This window comes from Pseudophryne corroboree, chromosome 6, assembly GCF_028390025.1.
Source record: "Pseudophryne corroboree isolate aPseCor3 chromosome 6, aPseCor3.hap2, whole genome shotgun sequence".
NCBI lineage: Eukaryota > Metazoa > Chordata > Amphibia > Anura > Myobatrachidae > Pseudophryne > Pseudophryne corroboree.
Genome location: NC_086449.1, coordinates 816,612,091 through 816,633,859, shown reverse-complemented (window position 1 = coordinate 816,633,859; position 21,769 = coordinate 816,612,091). Strand labels below are relative to the sequence as shown.

At 45.5% G+C, this 21,769-nt stretch overlaps 1 protein-coding gene across 1 annotated transcript in view; it reads left to right on the top strand.

Annotated features, from left to right (window-relative positions):
• TM7SF3 (transmembrane 7 superfamily member 3) overlaps window positions 1-11,807 on the top strand; it is a 38,457-nt gene extending 26,650 nt beyond the window's left edge. Inside the window, exons 7-12 of the mRNA XM_063929122.1 lie at window positions 502-588; window positions 731-811; window positions 1,407-1,559; window positions 9,410-9,507; window positions 9,892-10,054; window positions 10,265-11,807. Coding sequence (XP_063785192.1) covers window positions 502-588; window positions 731-811; window positions 1,407-1,559; window positions 9,410-9,507; window positions 9,892-10,054; window positions 10,265-10,527 — 845 coding nt within the window. The 3' untranslated portion in view covers window positions 10,528-11,807. The remainder of the gene's footprint in view (window positions 1-501; window positions 589-730; window positions 812-1,406; window positions 1,560-9,409; window positions 9,508-9,891; window positions 10,055-10,264) is intronic.
• The last annotated feature ends 9,962 nt before the right edge of the window (window positions 11,808-21,769 follow it).

Below are 21,769 nucleotides of genomic sequence, written 5' to 3'. Positions count from 1 at the left end.
ATATAACGTGCAGAGAGAGAGTTAGATTTGGGTGGGTTGTATTGTTTCTGTGCAGGGTAAATACTGGCTGCTTTATTTTTACACTGCAATTTAGATTTCAGTTTGAACACACTCCACCCAAATCTAACTCTCTCTGCACATGTTATATCTGCCCCACCTGCACTGCACATGGTTTTTGCCTAACAAATTTGCTGCTGCGATCAGGTCTGATTTATCCCCCATAGTTAATGAGTTTGAAAAAAGACAATTTGTCCATGGAGTTCAGCCTGTATATAATTCTTACACTATTCTGTATTTAACTATAGTTTAACTATAACGACCCTTCGGTGCTGCAGGGAAGCTGATATAATTGTAAAATACATTTTAAACAGACATAGTAATAAACCTGTATGTAAATGATCTTGTTGGGAAATGTGAGTAAAAAAAAACCACGAAAATATATATATATATATATATATATATATATATATATATATAATTTGTCTTTTTATTATCTTTTAGGCAGAGTATCGACCAAAGTATTCTTCACGCTGTGCGCAGTCTACGGTCTCTTTATTTGCTTTTTTGGACACCGGTTTTTAAAGGCGGGTGAGTATTCCAATCGTGAGCATCCTCCAGTAAAGTCCTCTTAGTGTAGCATTCCAGACACGAGAACCACAGCTGCTGCAGAAACTCTTAGGGAGCTAGGTCATCTGACACTCGCTGATGTGCTTTCTCTCTCTCTCTCTAGAATTCTTTGCCATGGGGTATATTATCTTTGGCTTTCTCATATTCGTTCTCCTCACAAGAGCATCACACCTTAATTACGACGGTAATGTTAGTTACCTTTGTTACTTAATAATTATACTTTGTGTTTATTTCTGGCAGATTCAGAAACTGCTACCTTTTATATAGATTACTGGTATTTGGTAAATGTTTTATCCTGGTGTAAAATTCCTTAATCCGGTGTAACATATATATTTTTTCTACTACCTTTCATATGAAAAGTTGCTTCATGATTGTCACTAACGTTACATAGTATAGGCCGGAAAGAATGAAAGCGGGCACATTAGACTGATGGGCAACAGGGGTCCGGGGGCTGCATGTGACCCTCTAAGCCTTCACTTGGACTCCCAGCTCCTTTCTGCTTTGTTATATTTGTATTGCCTGTTTAACAGCCCCCTGATATGTAATTACAGATAGCTGTCTCTTACACTTAGTAAATATATTCCTTTTAGCTTACTATTGGTATTAAGAGTAACGGTTGTCCCTTTAAAAGGTTAAAGGTCACCCAGTGTGGCTCAGGAAGTGTAACAGGTTGCCCATCACTCTACAGTTCAGATTACAGATGATGATGATGCTACAAAGTTAGCGCACTGGTAGAATGTACTATGGTCCAGCTTTGATGGGGCTTATTCTCTCCACAGCGCGTCTCGCACTGACCGCCTTCACTGGAATCATCGGGGGGCTGCTACTGGTGGCTTACTGGTGGCGATTCGGCTGCATCTACCTCTGTGTGCTGCTTGTGGGGCTGGTGCTAGGATTCCTGGTTGCGTCCACCATATTTTTCACCCCCATAGGTAAAGTATTGGACCCCGTGAGGCTGTCGGCTGAGGTTGAGTTGCCGTCTGTCTGAGAATAAGAGTGATGTAGTCACTAGTGGAGACTGTCGCACACGCAGGGCTGAGCTCACCCACCCCATACAAGAGGCTGATCATATTGTTTCTCTATCGTCCTAGTGGATGCTGGGGTTCCTGAAAGGACCATGGGGAATAGCGGCTCCGCAGGAGACAGGGCACAAAAAGTAAAGCTTTTCCAGATCAGGTGGTGTGCACTGGCTCCTCCCCCTATGACCCTCCTCCAGACTCCAGTTAGATTTTTGTGCCCGGCCGAGAAGGGTGCAATCTAGGTGGCTCTCCTAAAGAGCTGCTTAGAAAAAGTTTAGCTAGGTTTTTTATTTTACAGTGATTCCTGCTGGCAACAGGATCACTGCAGCGAGGGACTGAGGGGAGAAGGAGTCAACTCACCTGCGTGCAGGATGGATTGGCTTCTTGGCTACTGGACATCAAGCTCCAGAGGGACGATCACAGGTACAGCCTGGATGGTCACCGGAGCCGCGCCGCCGGCCCCCTTGCAGATGCTGAAGTCAGAAGAGGTCCAGAATCGGCGGCTGAAGACTCCTGCAGTCTTCTAAAGGTAGCGCACAGCACTGCAGCTGTGCGCCATTTTCCTCTCAGCACACTTCACACGCGGTCACTGAGGGTGCAGGGCGCTGGGGGGGGGCGCCCTGGGAGGCAAATGTAACCTATATAAAGGCTAAAAATACCTCACATATAGCCCCTAGAGGCTATATGGAGATATTTAACCCCTGCCTGATTTCTCTAAATAGCGGGAGACGAGCCCGCCAGAAAAGGGGCGGGGCCTATCTCCTCAGCACACGGCGCCATTTCCTCTCACAGCTCCGCTGGTCAGGACGGCTCCCAAGTCTCTCCCCTGCACTGCACTACAGAAACGGGGTAAAACAGAGAGGGGGGGGCAAATTTATGGCGATATTTTGATATAACAAAGCAGCTATAAGGGAGCACTTATTATAAGGCTATCCCTGATATATATATATATAGCGCTTTTGGTGTGTGCTGGCAAACTCTCCCTCTGTCTCCCCAAAGGGCTAGTGGGTCCTGTCTTCGTTAGGAGCATTCCCTGTGTGTCTGCTGTGTGTCGGTACGTGTGTGTCGACATGTATGAGGACGATATTGGTGTGGAGGCGGAGCAATTGCCAAATATGAGGATGTCACCCCCTAGGGAGTCGACACCAGAATGGATGCCTTTATTTATGGAACTACGGGATAGTGTCAACACGCTAAAGCAGTCGTTTGACGACATGAGGCGGCCGGACAATCAATTAGTGCCTGTCCAGGCGACTCAAACACCGTCAGGGGCTGTGAAACGCCCTTTGCCTCAGTCGGTCGACACAGACCCAGCCGCAGGCACTGACTCCAGTGGTGACGGTGACGAATCAACCGTATTTTCCAGTAGGGCCACACGTTATATGATTTTGGCAATGAAGGAGGCGTTACATTTAGCTGATACTACAGGTACCACTAAACAGGGTATTATGTGGGGTGTGAAAAAACTACCTATAGTTTTTCCTGAATCAGAAGAATTAAATGACGTGTGTAATGAAGCGTGGGTTGCCCCTGATAAAAAGCTGATAATTTCAAAGAAATTATTGGCATTATACCCTTTCCCGCCAGAGGTTAGGGAGCGCTGGGAAACACCTCCTAGGGTGGACAAGGCGCTAACACGCTTATCTAAACAAGTGGCGTTACCCTCTCCTGAGACGGCCGCACTTAAAGATCCATCAGATAGGAGGATGGAAAATATCCAAAAAAGTATATACACACATGCAGGTGTTATACTACGACCAGCTGTAGCGACTGCCTGGATGGGCAGTGCTGGGGTAGTTTGGTCAGAGTCCCTGATTGAAAATATTGATACCCTGGACAGGGACAATATTTTACTGTCGTTAGAACAAATAATGGATGCATTTCTTTATATGCGTGATGCACAGAGGGATATCTGCACACTGGCATCACGGGTAAGTGCTATGTCCATTTCGGCCAGAAGAGCTTTATGGACGCGACAGTGGACAGGCGATGCGGATTCAAAACGGCATATGGAAGTTTTGCCGTATAAAGGGGAGGAGTTATTTGGAGTCGGTCTATCAGATTTGGTGGCCACGGCTACAGCCGGGAAATCCACCTTTCTACCTCAAGTCACTCCCCAACAGAAAAAGGCACCGACTTTTCAACCGCAGCCCTTTCGTTCCTTTAAAAATAAGAGAGCAAAGGGCTATTCATATCTGCCACGAGGCAGAGGTCGAGGGAAGAGACAGCAACACGCAGCTCCTTCCCAGGAACAGAAGCCCTCCCCGGCTTCTACAAAAGCCTCAGCATGACGCTGGGGCTTCTCAAGCGGACTCGGGGACGGTGGGCGGTCGTCTCAAAAATTACAGCGCGCAGTGGGCTCACTCGCAGGTAGATCCCTGGATCCTGCAGATAATATCTCAAGGGTACAGGTTGGAATTAGAGACAGATCCACCTCGCCGTTTCCTGAAGTCTGCTTTACCAACGTCCCCCTCCGAAAGGGAGACGGTTTTGGAAGCCATTCACAAGCTGTACTCTCAGCAGGTGATAGTCAAGGTACCTCTTCTACAACAAGGGAAGGGGTATTATTCCACTCTTTTTGTGGTACCGAAGCCGGATGGCTCGGTAAGGCCTATTCTAAATCTGAAGTCCTTGAACCTGTACATAAAGAAGTTCAAGTTCAAGATGGAGTCACTCAGAGCAGTGATAGCGAACCTGGAAGAGGGGGACTTTATGGTATCCTTGGACATCAAGGATGCGTATCTCCACGTTCCAATTTACCCCTCACACCAGGGGTACCTCAGGTTCGTTGTACAAAACTGTCACTATCAGTTTCAGACGCTGCCGTTCGGATTGTCCACGGCACCTCGGATCTTTACAAAGGTAATGGCCGAGATGATGATTCTTCTTCGAAGAAAAGGCATATTAATTATCCCATACTTGGACGATCTCCTGATAAGGGCAAGGTCCAGAGAACAGCTAGAGATGGGATTAGCACTGTCTCAAGAAGTGCTAAAACAGCACGGGTGGATTCTGAATATTCCAAAATCCCAGTTAATGCCGACAACTCGTCTGCTGTTCCTAGGGATGATTCTGGACACGGTTCAGAAAAAGGTTTTTCTCCCGGAGGAAAAAGCCAAGGAGTTATCCGAGCTTGTCAGGAACCTCCTAAAACCAGGAAAGGTGTCTGTACATCAATGCACAAGAGTCCTGGGAAAAATGGTGGCTTCTTACGAAGCAATTCCATTCGGCAGATTCCACGCAAGAATTTTCCAAAGGGATCTGTTGGACAAATGGTCAGGGTCGCATCTTCAGATGCACCTACGGATAACCCTGTCTCCAAGGACAAGGGTGTCTCTTCTGTGGTGGTTGCAGAGTCCTCATCTATTGGAGGGCCGCAGATTCGGCATACAGGATTGGATCCTGGTGACCACGGACGCCAGCCTGAGAGGCTGGGGAGCAGTCACACAAGGAAGAAACTTCCAGGGAGTATGGACGAGTCTGGAAACGTCTCTTCACATAAACATTCTGGAACTAAGAGCAATATACAATGCTCTAAGCCAGGCAGAACCTCTGCTTCAGGGAAAACCGGTGTTGATCCAGTCGGACAACATCACGGCAGTCGCCCATGTGAACAGACAGGGCGGCACAAGAAGCAGGAGTGCAATGGCAGAAGCTGCAAGGATTCTTCGCTGGGCAGAGAATCATGTGATAGCACTGTCAGCAGTGTTCATCCCGGGAGTGGACAACTGGGAAGCAGACTTCCTCAGCAGACACGATCTTCACCCGGGAGAGTGGGGACTTCATCCAGAAGTCTTCCACATGCTGGTAACCCGTTGGGAAAGACCAATGGTGGACATGATGGCGTCTCGCCTCAACAAAAAACTGGACAGGTATTGCGCCAGGTCAAGAGATCCGCAGGCAATAGCTGTGGACGCGCTGGTAACGCCTTGGGTGTACCAGTCGGTGTATGTGTTTCCTCCTCTGCCTCTCATACCAAAAGTATTGAGAATTATACGGCAAAGAGGCGTAAGAACGATACTAGTGGTTCCGGATTGGCCAAGAAGGACTTGGTACCCGGAACTTCAAGAGATGATCACGGAAGATCCGTGGCCTCTACCTCTAAGGAGGGACTTGCTTCAGCAGGGTCCCTGTCTATTTCAAGACTTACCGCGGCTGCGTTTGACGGCATGGCGGTTGAACGCCGGATCCTAAAGGAAAAAGGCATGCCGGAAGAAGTCATTCCTACTTTGATTAAAGCAAGGAAGGAAGTAACCGTGCAACATTATCACCGAATTTGGCGAAAATATGTTGCGTGGTGCGAAGATCGGAGTGCTCCGACGGAGGAATTTCAACTGGGTCGATTCCTACATTTCCTGCAATCAGGATTGTCTATGGGTCTCAAATTGGGATCTATTAAGGTTCAAATTTCGGCCCTGTCGATTTTCTTTCAAAAAGAATTGGCTTCAGTCCCTGAAGTCCAGACCTTTGTTAAGGGAGTGCTGCATATACAGCCTCCTGTGGTGCCTCCAGTGGCACCGTGGGATCTCAATGTGGTTTTGGACTTTCTAAAATCTCATTGGTTTGAACCACTAAAAAAGGTGGATTTGAAATATCTCACTTGGAAAGTGACCATGCTTCTAGCCCTGGCTTCTGCCAGGAGAGTATCAGAATTGGCAGCTTTATCTTACAAAAGCCCATATCTGATTTTCCATTCGGACAGGGCAGAACTGCGGACTCGTCCGCATTTTCTCCCTAAGGTGGTGTCAGCATTTCATCTGAACCAGCCTATTGTAGTGCCTGCGGCTACAAGTGACTTGGAGGACTCCAAGTTACTGGACGTTGTCAGAGCATTAAAAATATATATTGCAAGGACAGCTGGAGTCAGAAAATCTGACTCGTTGTTTATATTGTATGCACCCAACAAGATGGGTGCTCCTGCGTCTAAGCAGACGATTGCTCGTTGGATCTGTAGCACAATCCAACTTGCACATTCTGTGGCAGGCCTGCCACAGCCTAAATCTGTAAAGGCCCACTCCACAAGGAAGGTGGGCTCATCTTGGGCGGCTGCCCGAGGGGTCTCGGCATTACAACTTTGCCGAGCAGCTACGTGGTCAGGGGAGAACACGTTTGTAAAATTTTACAAATTTGATACTCTGGCTAAGGAGGACCTGGAGTTCTCTCATTCGGTGCTGCAGAGTCATCCGCACTCTCCCGCCCGTTTGGGAGCTTTGGTATAATCCCCATGGTCCTTTCAGGAACCCCAGCATCCACTAGGACGATAGAGAAAATAAGATTTTACTTACCGATAAATCTATTTCTCGGAGTCCGTAGTGGATGCTGGGCGCCCATCCCAAGTGCGGATTATCTGCATAAATTGTACATAGTTATTGTTAACTAATTCGGGTTATTGTTGAAGGAAGCCATCTTTCAGAGGCTCCGCTGTTATCATACTGTTAACTGGGTTTAGATCACAGGTTGTACGGTGTGATTGGTGTGGCTGGTATGAGTCTTACCCGGGATTCAAAATCCTCCCTTATTGTGTACGCTCGTCCGGGCACAGTACCTAACTGGAGTCTGGAGGAGGGTCATAGGGGGAGGAGCCAGTGCACACCACCTGATCTGGAAAAGCTTTACTTTTTGTGCCCTGTCTCCTGCGGAGCCGCTATTCCCCATGGTCCTTTCAGGAACCCCAGCATCCACTACGGACTCCGAGAAATAGATTTATCGGTAAGTAAAATCTTATTATTTACTGCTTGTCTGTGACTGTGAGCAGGAGACAGTGTATGATGGGGATTAGATGGAAATAACTAGTATTGGCAAATAGTATCCAGAGGTAAAGATAAGAACGGGGAGAGAGGTGCAGCCTCAGGTAGAGGTAAGCCTGCTTTCCCCCATCAGGGTGTAGCCAGTTAGGCATCCTTGTGTGAGTGTGAATGCCAAATTGCTTTCTCACAAATATTTAAAATGCCCACTCTAATATATACTGCAGACGCCAGGCGCATCTTTTTACCATATACGATAAAAGTGCGCTGTACATTGCAAAACACTGCATCCCATAAGAGAAAACAATACACCCACACATTATCTGAGTTCCAAAGCTCATTGATGTATATATTGGTTATTAAAAGGATATGGATTCAATATATTACAATGTACAGTATACCTATAGTTACAACTCATACAGTAAGCAGTTAATACTTGCAGTTACATACAGTTACATACAATTACATGCAGTTACAGGCCAGCAATACAATACCATTCCCTCAATGCTTATGTCTCTCTCTCTCTCTCTCTCTCTCTCTCTCTCTCTCTCTCTCTCTCTCTCTCTCTCTCTCTCTCTCTCTCTCTCTCTCTCTCTCTCAAATCATGCTGGGACTCCATCTTACTCTGAGACCAAAACAGGAACTGACCTCCTGTGTGATCAGCAATGTGTTATCTAGTTTTTTGGGGGAGGGAACTTACTCATTCATGATGAGTCACTAGTCTCTTTGTATATGCTAAACTAGTGTTCACTCTAGGAGTGAAAAGGGGCAGGGCGCCGGACTCCGGGGGCACATGTGCGCGCGCGTCCAAAACGGGGGCGCGGCCACGCAAATTAGGGGGCGTGACCACGCCTACGTCATTTTAGGGGGCGGTGCGGCCCGCAGACGCTACTATAGAGAGCGTCTGTGGCCGGCGACGTCACTGTTGGGGGCGTGCCCAGCACCTCCGTTGGTGCTGGGCTTCCCCCAGCTCTCTCCCAATGCGTGAATGGGTGCCGCGCGCATGCGCACGGCATCTATACACGCCGGGAGGGGAGGAAGCGGGCAGCTGTTCTAGCAGGGCCCCCGCAAAAGGGCGGGTTTTGCCTGCTAAAAAACGGGCAGGGCGCGGCGCCCTGCTAAAACAGCCTAGAGTGAACACTACTAAACAGGTTCAGCCTTGGGGACGTCCAAAGGGGCTGGCCTGAGCTTCCTGTCCACTACCTGTTTGGAATATCTATTGTTCTAACAAAAGTGATTTTAGCTTACATACATTTAATCATAATTTGTTGCAATGTCCTACAACTTTATAACAAGTATCAAATTAATCTACACATTAATCTGGTTGCTTAAATACCAAATATGACAGGTGTATCTGGTTTCGTTCTAATAATACACATACATGACATTACTTCATTATATAATTTTAAATCATCATGATGTCTGGCGCTTGATATTATAATTATGTACTGTATGAAATAAGTGTCGAATCCATCTCTGTGGCATGTCCGTGTAAATGCGTGTATTATCATATATTGCTGTGCTCGCTGCGCGTATTTGCAAGTATAGCGACTCATAATGTGTGTAGTTTGTATGTTCTTTTTATGTAATATTTTTGACTTCGACATGAGATATGGTAGTGTGCAGTGAGGTGCATATAGATAATGTAATGTTATATCTCCTGTTTACTTCATATTCTTACAGTCAGCCCTAGGATGACTGTATATACTGTTTCAGCCCCGTTGCCAAATATGCTTGCCCCCTCCTACGACCTCCTGGTGCGGATGGGGATTTCAGTGCAGCACCGCACAGTATGAATGGAGAAAGTAATGTATGCATGTGTGTTTGGAGTATGAAGCCGGATTTGGGGGCTGTGAAGACGGGAGCTACCCACAATTCATGTAGACCACATACAGCCTGCGTCTCTAGTTCTTGTCATACCTCATTACTGCCGGCACCTGAAGGGCTCTCAGATTGTTGTATGCTTCATGCAGGATGTTCTGTGTGTAATCTGGGGCACGTTCTTCTCCCTTCCCACAGGGGACTATGCTACATTCCGGAATGACACCGTCTTTTGGTTGACGTTCACCTGTATTACCCTGCTGGTGCCAGTCTGTCTTCTCCCCTGCCCAAAGATAGTAAGTGCGTCTCCCGCCTCTGTGCCACGCTGTCTTAATTTATTTATGCTAGAGCCTTTCATTTTCATTTAAAATATCCGGGTCATCATGGAGGCGGCCATTTTGAAAAACAGAGGCACAAATTCAACATCACAGGTATCCTTATTATTGTATAATGTATGGTATAGGTCTCTGAGGACGTCACGCTGTACCTGTGTGAAACGCTAGAATTCATGAGTGATCATATTACAGAGCGAGCGTTGGCCGTGTGAGATTAGTCGCCATAGCTCAGCGGCTGGGCTGTAAATAACACAGCGGGCTCTTGTGTATGTGGCGGGAGGTTTATCCTGTTAATCTCGAGTTTACGGTCTATTCAGAAACTAACCAGCGTTTTCTTTGTTCAAGCTGAATATTCTGACCTGCAGTCTAGTCGGCTCCTATACGGTGGTGCTGGCAATAGACAGTTACTTATACACAAGTCTCAGCTACATTACCTTAAATGTCCTCAAGAGGGCGCTGAACAGCGATTTCAGTACAGCCTACACCAGCGTGCCGTTCCAGACTAACGGTAAGTCTCTGCGTTCCTGCGTCGCTCGCCGCCAGCTCCTCTTATACGGTTCCCTGTCTTGTTTTCAAGCATCATGAGAAATTTTACAGCCGTCCTCACAAATTCTTGTGCGTCTTAGAATACAACTTGGACCTGTGTATAGAACACTTGTATTGTGTGCGTTGGGGGTGCGTCTCGCCTGACCTAATCATTGTCTCTTGTTCCTGGCAGATTTCGTCATCATCGCAATATGGGTGGCCCTGGTGTTTAGCGGTGTGACAACCCAGCTGTACCGCGAGAGGGGGAGACCCCCATTCCCGCCAACCCCCTACTTGATATGGAAACGAGACAAAGAGCGACGGATAACGAACATTCTGGACCCGAGCTACCACACGCCACCGCTGCGAGATCGTCTGCTGGCCAGCCTGGCTCGCTTCAGGGATCTATTCCGCAAGGAGCAGCCTCTGGGGGAGAGGACCCCTCTGCTACTATAATAAAATGTACTGGTGCAGCCAAAACGAACCTATCAGGACTGTATTGGGTGAGGACAGCTCCTGTATTATCTCCGATACCGGCTGGAAATGTGCGGAAGGATGTAGAGGTTCTGTATCAACGTTCTACGTTCTGTCTGCTGCGGTGCGGTGACATATACGCAGGTTTATGGAGCCAGGGACTAGTCCGAATAAGCCTTTCAGTGTCACGTTATGGCAGCAGAGGAAGGCACACAGACCACTACACCAGGGGCAGGCGGGCTGGGGCTTCCCAACAATGGCCAACTACAAGCCTGCTCTGGTGTAACTTCTACAGCTCTGGGGGGAAGCGGGATGGTTAGTAGGGTGATATACTAATGATGTAACCACAAAAGTATTTCCGCCGATCTTCCTCCCCCACACCCCCAGGACTCTTAAATCACTCCGTGAAATACACTTGGACTAGACGCAGTCGTGGTTCTGTCACAAACTGTTGGAGTATGCTCTGAGCGACTGACCTCTTCTATATTTACACCAGTGAGAGACCAGGTTATCATGGATGTGACCTGGTATCCCCGACATGAAACGCTATGGTGGTTTTTTGTCTTAACGTTTTGAGGTTCAGCCACCCCTAGATATTACAGCCGACCAATGTTCTCTGCAGCGATCCGTTAGGCGATTCAGTACTGGAGAGGGGGCAGCGTGTCCAGTCTGTTGGGGGTGGTATGGCTTGTCCTGCTGTTTCCAGGGATCCCTCCTGTGCTTCACCCTGTTACACTGATTGGTGCACCTGCCTCTCCCCACTGTCTATACCACTATCCTGGTATCGCCTCTCAGGGGCCACAGATCAGTGTTACGCTGCTGGGTGGGGGCCACAGATCACTGTGTTGCGCTGCCTCTCCCCTCTCTCTGTACCACTATCCTTGCACCGGCTCCCAGGGGCCACAGATCAGCGTTACGCTGCTGGCTGGAGGCCACAGATGGGTGTTGCGCTGCTCAGTGTAACTGCCGCTGCCTCTCCCCTCTCTCTGTACCACTATCCTTACACATTCTCTCAGGGGCCACAGATCAGTGTTACGCTGCTGGCTGGGGGCCACAGATCACTGTGTTGCGCTGCCTCTCCCCTCTCTCTGTACCACTATCCTGACACCGGCTCCCAGGGGCCACACGTGTACATCTGAGTAACCACTCTGCTTTTTGTTTTTCATATTCAGTATTTTGTAAAAAGCAGAATTGCGCACTGGGGAAATTATATATTTACTAAACTGCTTATTTTCCAAAAGTAAAATGTGACTTTGCAAATACCAGAGCGTGTGTGTGTTGTATTTCTTATTTTTTTTTTTTTAAAGTTGATGAACAGCACGCTGCAAAACCTGTATTCCGTGATAAGTACATTGAGCCAACAATTAATGCCTCTGTATGTGTATGTATGTATATATACAGGTTGAGTATCCCATATCCAAATATTCCGAAATACGGAATATTCTGAAATACAGATTTCTCTGAGTGAGAGTGAGATAGTGAAACCATTGGTTTTTGATGGCTCAATGTACACAAACTTTGTTTAATACACAAAGTTACTAAAAATATTGTCTAAAATGACCTTCAGGCTGTGTGTATAAGGTGTATATGAAACATAAATGCATACTGTGCTTATACTTAGGTCCCATCACCATGATATCTCATTATGGTATGCAATTATTCCAAAATACGGAAAAATCCGATATCCAAAATACCTCTGGTCCCAAGCATTTTAGATAAGGGATACTCAACCTGTATATATGTGTATGTATGTATGTATGTATGTATGTGTGTGTGTGTATATATATATATATATATATATATATATATATATATATATATATATATATATATAGAAGATTTGTAGTTACCCGGCACTCCTATATGGGATGAGGAGTAATGCTTGCTGCGGTGCCTTCCGTGGGTTGATAGCACAACCCCTTAATAATTACCAAACTGTTGCGGCGGCACTCGTACAGACTTGCTCAGGATTTTACAAAATAAAGCTACTACTTTTATAAAATCCTGAGCAAGTCTGTACGAGTGCCGCCGCAACAGTTTGGTAATTATATATATATATATATATATACCAACAACTCTAATCCATGCAGCGGCACTCGGAGGCTTGATCAAAATTGTAAAAAGTGCTTTTAATGAATCATAGTAACATTTTGCATTCCTATGTTACTATGATTCATTAAAAGCACTTTTTACAATTTTGCTCAAGCCTCCGAGTGCCGCTGCATGGATTAGAGTTGTTGGTAAAAATGGATTTCCAGAGGGCACCGGAGCATGATATCACCAGTTAGGTGAGTGCCGATCCGCTTGTAGCAATCCGCTTGTAGCAACTATATATATATATATATATATATATATATATATATATATATATATATATATATATATATATATATATATATATATATATATATATATATATATATATATATATATATAATACACAGATGGGTCCACATTTATATTGACCTTTAATAGGATTAACTGAGACTGGCCAGTCGGACTTAATCCCCTGCTGTATTGTTCTCTGTATTGTATTGCAGCTGAGAACAATAGATTAATGCTTTATGCTAGTAAATCATGTTGTGCCCAGGCACAGAAAATTAGTCATGAGTACCGTGGACCCATCTGTGTATGTATGTATGTAAAAAATTATATTTGCACACAGCTGATCACACACAATGGTCTGTATGTCCATCTTCATGGCCAGTGCCAGATTAAGCGACTCATGGGCCTGGAGCTGTAATTTATCAAGGGCCTAATGTGTGCTGCCGCAGGGGGCGTGAGCAGCATGGTGGGCACTACTGGTATGGGGGTGTGACCAGTGCTGTGGGCGTGTGGTCTGTGTAATGGGGCGTGGCTAGTACCATGGGGGGCATAGCTACCTGCCTACCTTCAAACACCTCAGCCTCCCTCCCCTTGTTTGCTTATGTGAAATATTCACCACCTGTTATATTATCAACCCCTCAATAAATAAAAAAAACTAAACAAAACTATTGTTTAAAGATGAAAATTAATTAATTTTGTTAAGAAAATATTTTAACAAACATTCCAGAAATCGCTAGTTTTCCAATATTTATATAACTTCGAAGACAACCAAGATCCACCAATATGGTACTACAGGGATCAGCACACCCTCCAACTATTGATCCCATCCATGCCTCGCAGAACAGTGATACACAAAATGGTAGTGGATTAATCTAGACAAGAAAAAAGACAAACATTCCCCTAACACTCGCACAATAGACCGTAATATATTAACATCCTATGTAGTAAATGCAGAAAATAGGATTTTAATTACGTACCGGTAAATCCTTTTCTCGTAGTTCGTAGAGGATGCTGGGGTTTCATTTAGTACCATGGGGTATAGATGTGTACTTTGGGAGCCATGGGCACTTTAAGAGTTTAATAGTGTTGGCTGGCTCCTCCCTTTAAGCCCGTCCTACCAGACTCAGTCTAGAAATACACAGATAGTGGTGAGATTCACACCAGCTCACACATAACAAAGGAAAGCCAAGCTAACCAACTTGAAACGATTCAGCAACGGCTGAACAACAGTACTTAACCAAGTAACAATGCAGGAAAACGAAGCGCTGGGCGGGCGCCCAGCATCCTCTACAGACTACGAGAAAAGGATTTACTGGTAGGTCATTTAAAATCCTATTTCTCATACGTCCTAGCGGATGCTGGGGTCACCATTAGAACCATGGGGTATAGACGGGATCCGCAGGAGACATGGGCACTTTAAGACTTTGAAAGGGTGTGAACTGGCTCCTCCCGCTATGCCCCTCCTCCAGACTCCAGTTTTTGAATTGTGCTCAGTGAGACTGGATGCACTCTGAGGAGCTCTACTGAGTTTCTCGGAAAATACTTTTTGTTAGGTTTTTATTTTCAGGGAGGCTGCTGGCAACAGTCTCCCTGCTTCGTGGGACTTAGGGGAGAGAAGTATGACCTACTTCTAGTGAGTTTAAAGGCTCTGCTTCTTGGCTACAGGACACCATTAGCTCCTGAGGGTTTGATTCCTGGGTACGCTCAGATGCTCGCTCCCAGAGCCGGCCGTCACCCCCCTTACAGAGCCAGAAGTCAGAAGACAGGTGAGTAGAAGAAGCAAAGAAGACTTCAGTGACGGCTTCTGAGGTACCGCGATCGCATGCTGCGCGCCACGCTCCCACACACAGCAGCACTGCAGGGGGAGGGGGGGGGGCGCCCTGGGCAGCATATAAACCTCTAAACAGACTGGCAAGAGGGGACATAGGTGCAGAGGCACTGTCCTGACCCCTGCCAGTATAAATATTTAGTGTAATAAAAGCGGGACTGAAGCGTGCCATTGCGGGGGCGGAGCTTAGTCCTCAGCTCACACAGCTCAGCGCCATTTTCTCTACACAGGCTGCAGAGACGCTGGTCCTTCCTCACACTGCTGCATAAGTATCAGGGTGAAAAATGGGGTGGGGGGCACAGTAATTTTGGTGCAATATATTGTTATTATAAAAGCGCTGCAGGTCTGAGGCATTATTTTGTGTTTCAGAACCGTTGGTGAAGCGCTGGGTTGTGAGCTGGCAAACTCCCTCTGTGTCTCTCTGACAGACTTTACTGTGGGTCTGTCCCCTATATGCCCTGTGTGTCTGTGAGTATTGGGTACACGTGTGTCGGCATGTCTGAGGCGGAGTGCTCTTCGCAGGAGGAGACTGTGTTGGGGACACAAACGGCTGTGGGAGTGACCCTGTCGGCACTGCCGACTCTTGATTGGGTTAATGTGTTAATGTGATATAGCAATTAATGTTCTATAGAAAACATTAAAGGAGCGCTGTTTACAGGTAAAAAATCATTTAATGATAAATATGGTGGAAAAGACCACCTAAATGGTAAAATGAAATTAAGAAAAAACAGTGCAAATACAGTTGCATATACAATAATCACATACACAATTAGCGATATGTTAACTGTGATCGGCCTATACGCCAATTATAATTGATGTTACAGTCCACAGTAGTATGTTAGGCTGGTGTCATCCGTACTGATAAGAGGCATATGAAAGAAATGTCTCGACAGGTTATAAGAAAAAACTGCTGATAATTGTAGGCAATGGGGTTTTTTGTTTGCTATATCTCACCCCTCACATTCAGGACCGTTCTCACCCGTAGTTGTGAATGCTGATTCCCGTCAGTAGCAGTTAGCGGAGGTGGCTCTCGGCAGCCGACAGCGGCTATATCAGATTATCCGGCAGAGAGAGTCGTGGTTGCTGCATAACACCTCAGCAGAACGGGGCTTTTCAAGCACAGCAGGTAGAGTGTGGTTGCGGTGTGTCCAGTTAATGGAGGTGGTGAGAAGGCATCTCAATCTCCCAATAGCAGTAGCGGATGGTCCATAAGAATCTCCAGCGGTGGACAGGTTACAATGGTGACCCTCTACGCGTTTCTCCGCCCACAGTACCGGCGGTTTCTTCAGGAAGTGTGAATACCCATTTTGGCAGGTGTGAGTGTATTTAAATGGACAGCAGCCAATCAGCTTTAGAGTCTCTTTATTCACACTTGAGAGTTGTAATTGGGTTTCACACTATATTGGGTCCTTTGCACATGTTTCCTTCACTAATTTTTAATCTTTAATCAGGTGTACGGGTTACATAGATTCCGAATAAAGATACAAATACAAAATACAAGGAGATAAAAACAAACACATTATATTGCCGCTGTCGGTGAAAAGTATGCCGAATAAGTACATATAGGTGGTCTCGTGGTTTACAAGAATATATATATATATATATATATATATATATATATATATATATATATATATATATATATATATATAAACACAAGATATTCGGCACTCACTGCTTTTCAAGAGATTCACCTTGCCGGGTGCCCTCCGCAGCAAACAGCATACATACACACAGAAGTGTCGGCGGCACTCACGGGCTTTTCAAAGCCAAAAGACCAGACCAGTCAATTAGCGCTTAACGTTTCGGTTTATTTCAACCGTCATCAGAAGCATGCTTCTGATGACGGTTGAAATAAACCGAAACGTTAAGCGCTAATTGACTGGTCTGGTCTTTTGGCTTTGAAAAGCCCGTGAGTGCCGCCGACACTTCTGTGTGTGTATGTGTATGTATATATATATATATGTATATATATATATATATATATATGTGTATATATATATATATATATAGAGGAACGGCGTGCGGCACTCAGCCCAAAAGACCACAGCAAAGAGTCAAGTGTGCATAACGTTCAATAGCGAACATCACGATGTTCGCATATACCGGGGCTGCGCAAGACCCCATCGCGCAGCCCATGACCTGTAGGAAAAATTGATCGTTATATAAAAAGAAATTTTTAGTGAGAATCAATTCAAACAATGTCAAAATCAGATCAATTAACTCTGGAGAAAAACAATTACATTTGATCAAAAATTTCCTTAATAATGCAAGACCAAAATCATGCGGGATGGAGGTGTACAAATTTACCACATCAATGGTGACAAGCCAACACCCCTCAGGTACGCAAACATTAGCCAATTTTTGTAACAGGGTGGTGGTATCAAGCAGAAAAGTAGGTTCTGCTTGCACAAAAGGTTGCAATATGGCATCTAAATACGTGGCTACAGGACCCCTCAATCAAGTTTAAATGTGAACTAAGAAATATTCTCCAGCATGCTCTTGATAGTCAGATTATCTCACAGGATCTATTTGATGTTTTGTTGCCGCTGCATCCTTGTGTACCTTTGTTTTATACTTTACCTAAGGTCCACAAAAATTTGTTTCCACCTCCAGGGCGCCCCATCATTGGCGCCTTTGGTTCATTATTTCAACCTGTAGCCACGTATTTAGATGCCATATTGCAACCTTTTGTGCAAGCAGAACCTACTTTTCTGCTTGATACCACCACCCTGTTACAAAAATTGGCTAATGTTTGCGTACCTGAGGGGTGTTGGCTTGTCACCATTGATGTGGTAAATTTGTACACCTCCATCCCGCATGATTTTGGTCTTGCATTATTAAGGAAATTTTTGATCAAATGTAATTGTTTTTCTCCAGAGTTAATTGATCTGATTTTGACATTGTTTGAATTGATTCTCACTAAAAATTTCTTTTTATATAACGATCAATTTTTCCTACAGGTCATGGGCTGCGCGATGGGGTCTTGCGCAGCCCCGGTATATGCGAACATCGTGATGTTCGCTATTGAACGTTATGCACACTTGACTCTTTGCTGTGGTCTTTTGGGCTGAGTGCCGCACGCCGTTCCTCTACGTCTTATCCTACATGTGAGGGCACCGGCCGCAGTTATTTCTGTCATTTGGAGTGCCAGACTCCCTTTCGTATATCCTTGGGTGAACGCAATTGGTCCTTGCGTCTCCCTGCCTTGGCACCCAGCACCTTGTTCATCCTGAGACTGTCTATCCTGGTGAAGTTCTGGTTTTACATGATTTTATTATGTAATGTCCGTTTGTGACATTCATTTCATATTGTTTTTTGGCACTAGCACTTTATTCCTGCTGCATGTGGATTTTGGAACTCAATGCTGTTGTTTGCCTAAGGTGTTGCACTCTTGCTGAGTTAACCCTTTATCAACAGTTTGTTTGTGCTTCTGCATTTTATCATGACTGAGGAAACCTATGAGCAATCTTCTTATTTGAACTATCCTATTGGAGATGTCTTATCTTTTTCTGAGGCTGAAGCCGAGACACGGCTATATACCACTGGCATGGATGATGAAGCGGAAGCTATTTCTGTGGATGGCATTTTCCGTGACCTACTGCGACTTAAGAAAAAAGAAACGGATTTTTATTTACACGGAGTCTCATTGAGCGATTACTATAAGTCTAAAAAAATTCCTCGGGGCTTCCGAGTTAGAAATTGTCCAACCATTGGACGTTACGACCCAGCTTTTTGCAAACGCTGGGTTGCTATTCTTAATAAGTGTAGTTTTGACCTCTTATTATTAGTAATCGAACAATCCACTAAGGAACTTGAGAAAATTAAATTGAAAATCTCTGATTTTGAAACTAAACATCTCTCTGTCCTTAAAGCAGATAAGGACAATGACTGGATGGAGAAATTACAATCACAAGTCACACAATATAAACGTGATCTTATTAAATTCAAGAAGGAGAAACTCTCTAAAGTTGAACTAGATTATGAGCGACACACCGTGTACAGATGGCTGTCAGGTGACAAGGATTCACGGCCTTTTTTTAGAAGAAACCGCAGACAGCTCTCACGCTTCGATACTGACACATCTAAAGATACTGGTAGCTCCAATAGTGAGAATGACATCTCAACCGCAAGAGGGGGCCCTTTAGGCGTTGCGACCAGAACCGTTCAGCATCGAGAAGGAGACGATTCACACGCCGGGGTGGCCAAAACAAGAGGACGGGGACGGGGAAGACCGCCATTACGCAGGAGGAAGTAATCTTTAATTTATCTTCTTACGAACTGAGCAGGAGTGAAGTTAAGCTGTTAAGTAGAGGACTGTCATATGTTCCAACAGTTCCTGTGGACGTTTTACAATGGAATATTGAGAAATTCTCTCTTCATCGTAAACTGAAGCTCAAAGAATTCTTTAAAGATACTCCATCTACTAGTTCAGCTAATATTCCTAAACAATTACTTAAATTCCGTCCTACCTCTACTTTTGATCCATTATCCAGCAACTCCTCGATCAAGACCTACATGCGTCTATTAGATGAACAGGTAACTAACCTTCTTACAACACCTAGACGCACCTTCTCTAATTTGTCTCAATGTGAACGGGAAGCCCTTCACTCACTTTCTGAGAACCGTAATTTGATTATTCGCCCCGCCGATAAGGGGGGAGCAATAGTTCTTCAAGACCTGAATGATTACCACCAAGAAGTGGAACGTCAACTTATGGACTCCACAGTCTATATTAAATTACATCAGGACCCCTCAATCAAGTTTAAATGTGAACTAAGAAATATTCTCCAGCATGCTCTTGATAGTCAGATTATCTCACAGGATCTATTTGATGTTTTGTTGCCGCTGCATCCTTGTGTACCTTTGTTTTATACTTTACCTAAGGTCCACAAAAATTTGTTTCCACCTCCAGGGCGCCCCATCATTGGCGCCTTTGGTTCATTATTTCAACCTGTAGCCACGTATTTAGATGCCATATTGCAACCTTTTGTGCAAGCAGAACCTACTTTTCTGCTTGATACCACCACCCTGTTACAAAAATTGGCTAATGTTTGCGTACCTGAGGGGTGTTGGCTTGTCACCATTGATGTGGTAAATTTGTACACCTCCATCCCGCATGATTTTGGTCTTGCATTATTAAGGAAATTTTTGATCAAATGTAATTGTTTTTCTCCAGAGTTAATTGATCTGATTTTGACATTGTTTGAATTGATTCTCACTAAAAATTTCTTTTTATATAACGATCAATTTTTCCTACAGGTCATGGGCTGCGCGATGGGGTCTTGCGCAGCCCCGGTATATGCGAACATCGTGATGTTCGCTATTGAACGTTATGCACACTTGACTCTTTGCTGTGGTCTTTTGGGCTGAGTGCCGCACGCCGTTCCTCTACGTCTTATCCTACATGTGAGGGCACCGGCCGCAGTTATTTCTGTCATTTGGAGTGCCAGACTCCCTTTCGTATATATATATATATATATATATATATATATTTCTCTGACGTCCTAAGTGGATGCTGGGGACTCCGTCAGGACCATGGGGATAGCGGCTCCGCAGGAGACAGGGCACAAAAGTAAAAGCTTTAGGATCAGGTGGTGTGCACTGGCTCCTCCCCCCATGACCCTCCTCCAAGCCTCAGTTAGATTTTTGTGCCCGGCCGAGAAGGGTGCAATCTAGGTGGCTCTCCTAAAGAGCTGCTTAGAGTAAAAGTTTTGTTAGGTTTTTTATTTTCAGTGAGTCCTGCTGGCAACAGGCTCACTGCATCGAGGGACTTAGGGGAGAGAAGTGAACTCACCTGCGTGCAGGATGGATTGGCTTCTTAGGCTACTGGACACCATTAGCTCCAGAGGGAGTCGGAACACAGGTCTCACCCTGGGGTTCGTCCCGGAGCCGCGCCGCCGACCCTCTTGCAGATGCCGAAAAGTGAAGAGGTCCAGAAACCGGCGGCAGAAGACTTTTCAGTCTTCATAAGGTAGCGCACAGCACTGCTGCTGTGCGCCATTGTTGTCAGCACACTTCATAGCAGCGGTCACTGAGGGTGCAGGGCGCTGGGGGGGGGCGCCCTGGGCAGCAATGATAGTACCTTATTCTGGCTAAAAATACATCACATATAGCCCCTGGGGGCTATATGGATGTATTTAACCCCTGCCAGGTCTCAGAAAAACGGGAGAAGAAGCCCGCCGAAAAGGGGGCGGGGCCTATTCTCCTCAGCACACAGCGCCATTTTCCCTCACAGAAATGCTGGTGGGAAGGCTCCCAGGCTCTCCCCTGCACTGCACTACAGAAACAGGGTTAAAACAGAGAGGGGGGGCACTTATTTGGCGATATGACTATATATGTTAAAATGCTATAAGGGAAAAACACTTATATAAAGGTTGTCCCTGTATAATTATAGCGTTTTTGGTGTGTGCTGGCAAACTCTCCCTCTGTCTCCCCAAAGGGCTAGTGGGGTCCTGTCCTCTATCAGAGCATTCCCTGTGTGTGTGCTGTGTGTCGGTACGTGTGTGTCGACATGTATGAGGACGATGTTGGTGAGGAGGCGGAGCAATTGCCTGTAATGGTGATGTCACTCTCTAGGGAGTCGACACCGGAATGGATGGCTTATTCAAGGAATTACGTGATAATGTCAACACGCTGCAAGGTCGGTTGACGACATGAGACGGCCGGCAAACAAAATAGTACCTGTCCAGGCGTCTCAAACACCGTCAGGGGCTTTAAAACGCCCATTACCTCAGTCGGTCGACACAGACACGGACACTGACTCCAGTGTCGACGGTGAAGAAACAAACGTATTTTCCATTAGGGCCACACGTTACTTGTTAAGGGCAAAGAAGGAGGTGTTACATATTTCTGATACTACAAGTACCACAAAAAAAAAGGGTATTATGTGGGTGTGAAAAAACTACCTGTAGTTTTTCCTGAATCAGATAAATTAAATGAAGTGTGTGATGATGCGTGGGTTTCCCCCGATAGAAAATTATTGGCGTTATACCCTTTCCCGCCAGAAGTTAGGGCGCGTTGGGAAACACCCCTTAGGGTGGATAAGGCGCTCACACGCTTATCAAAACA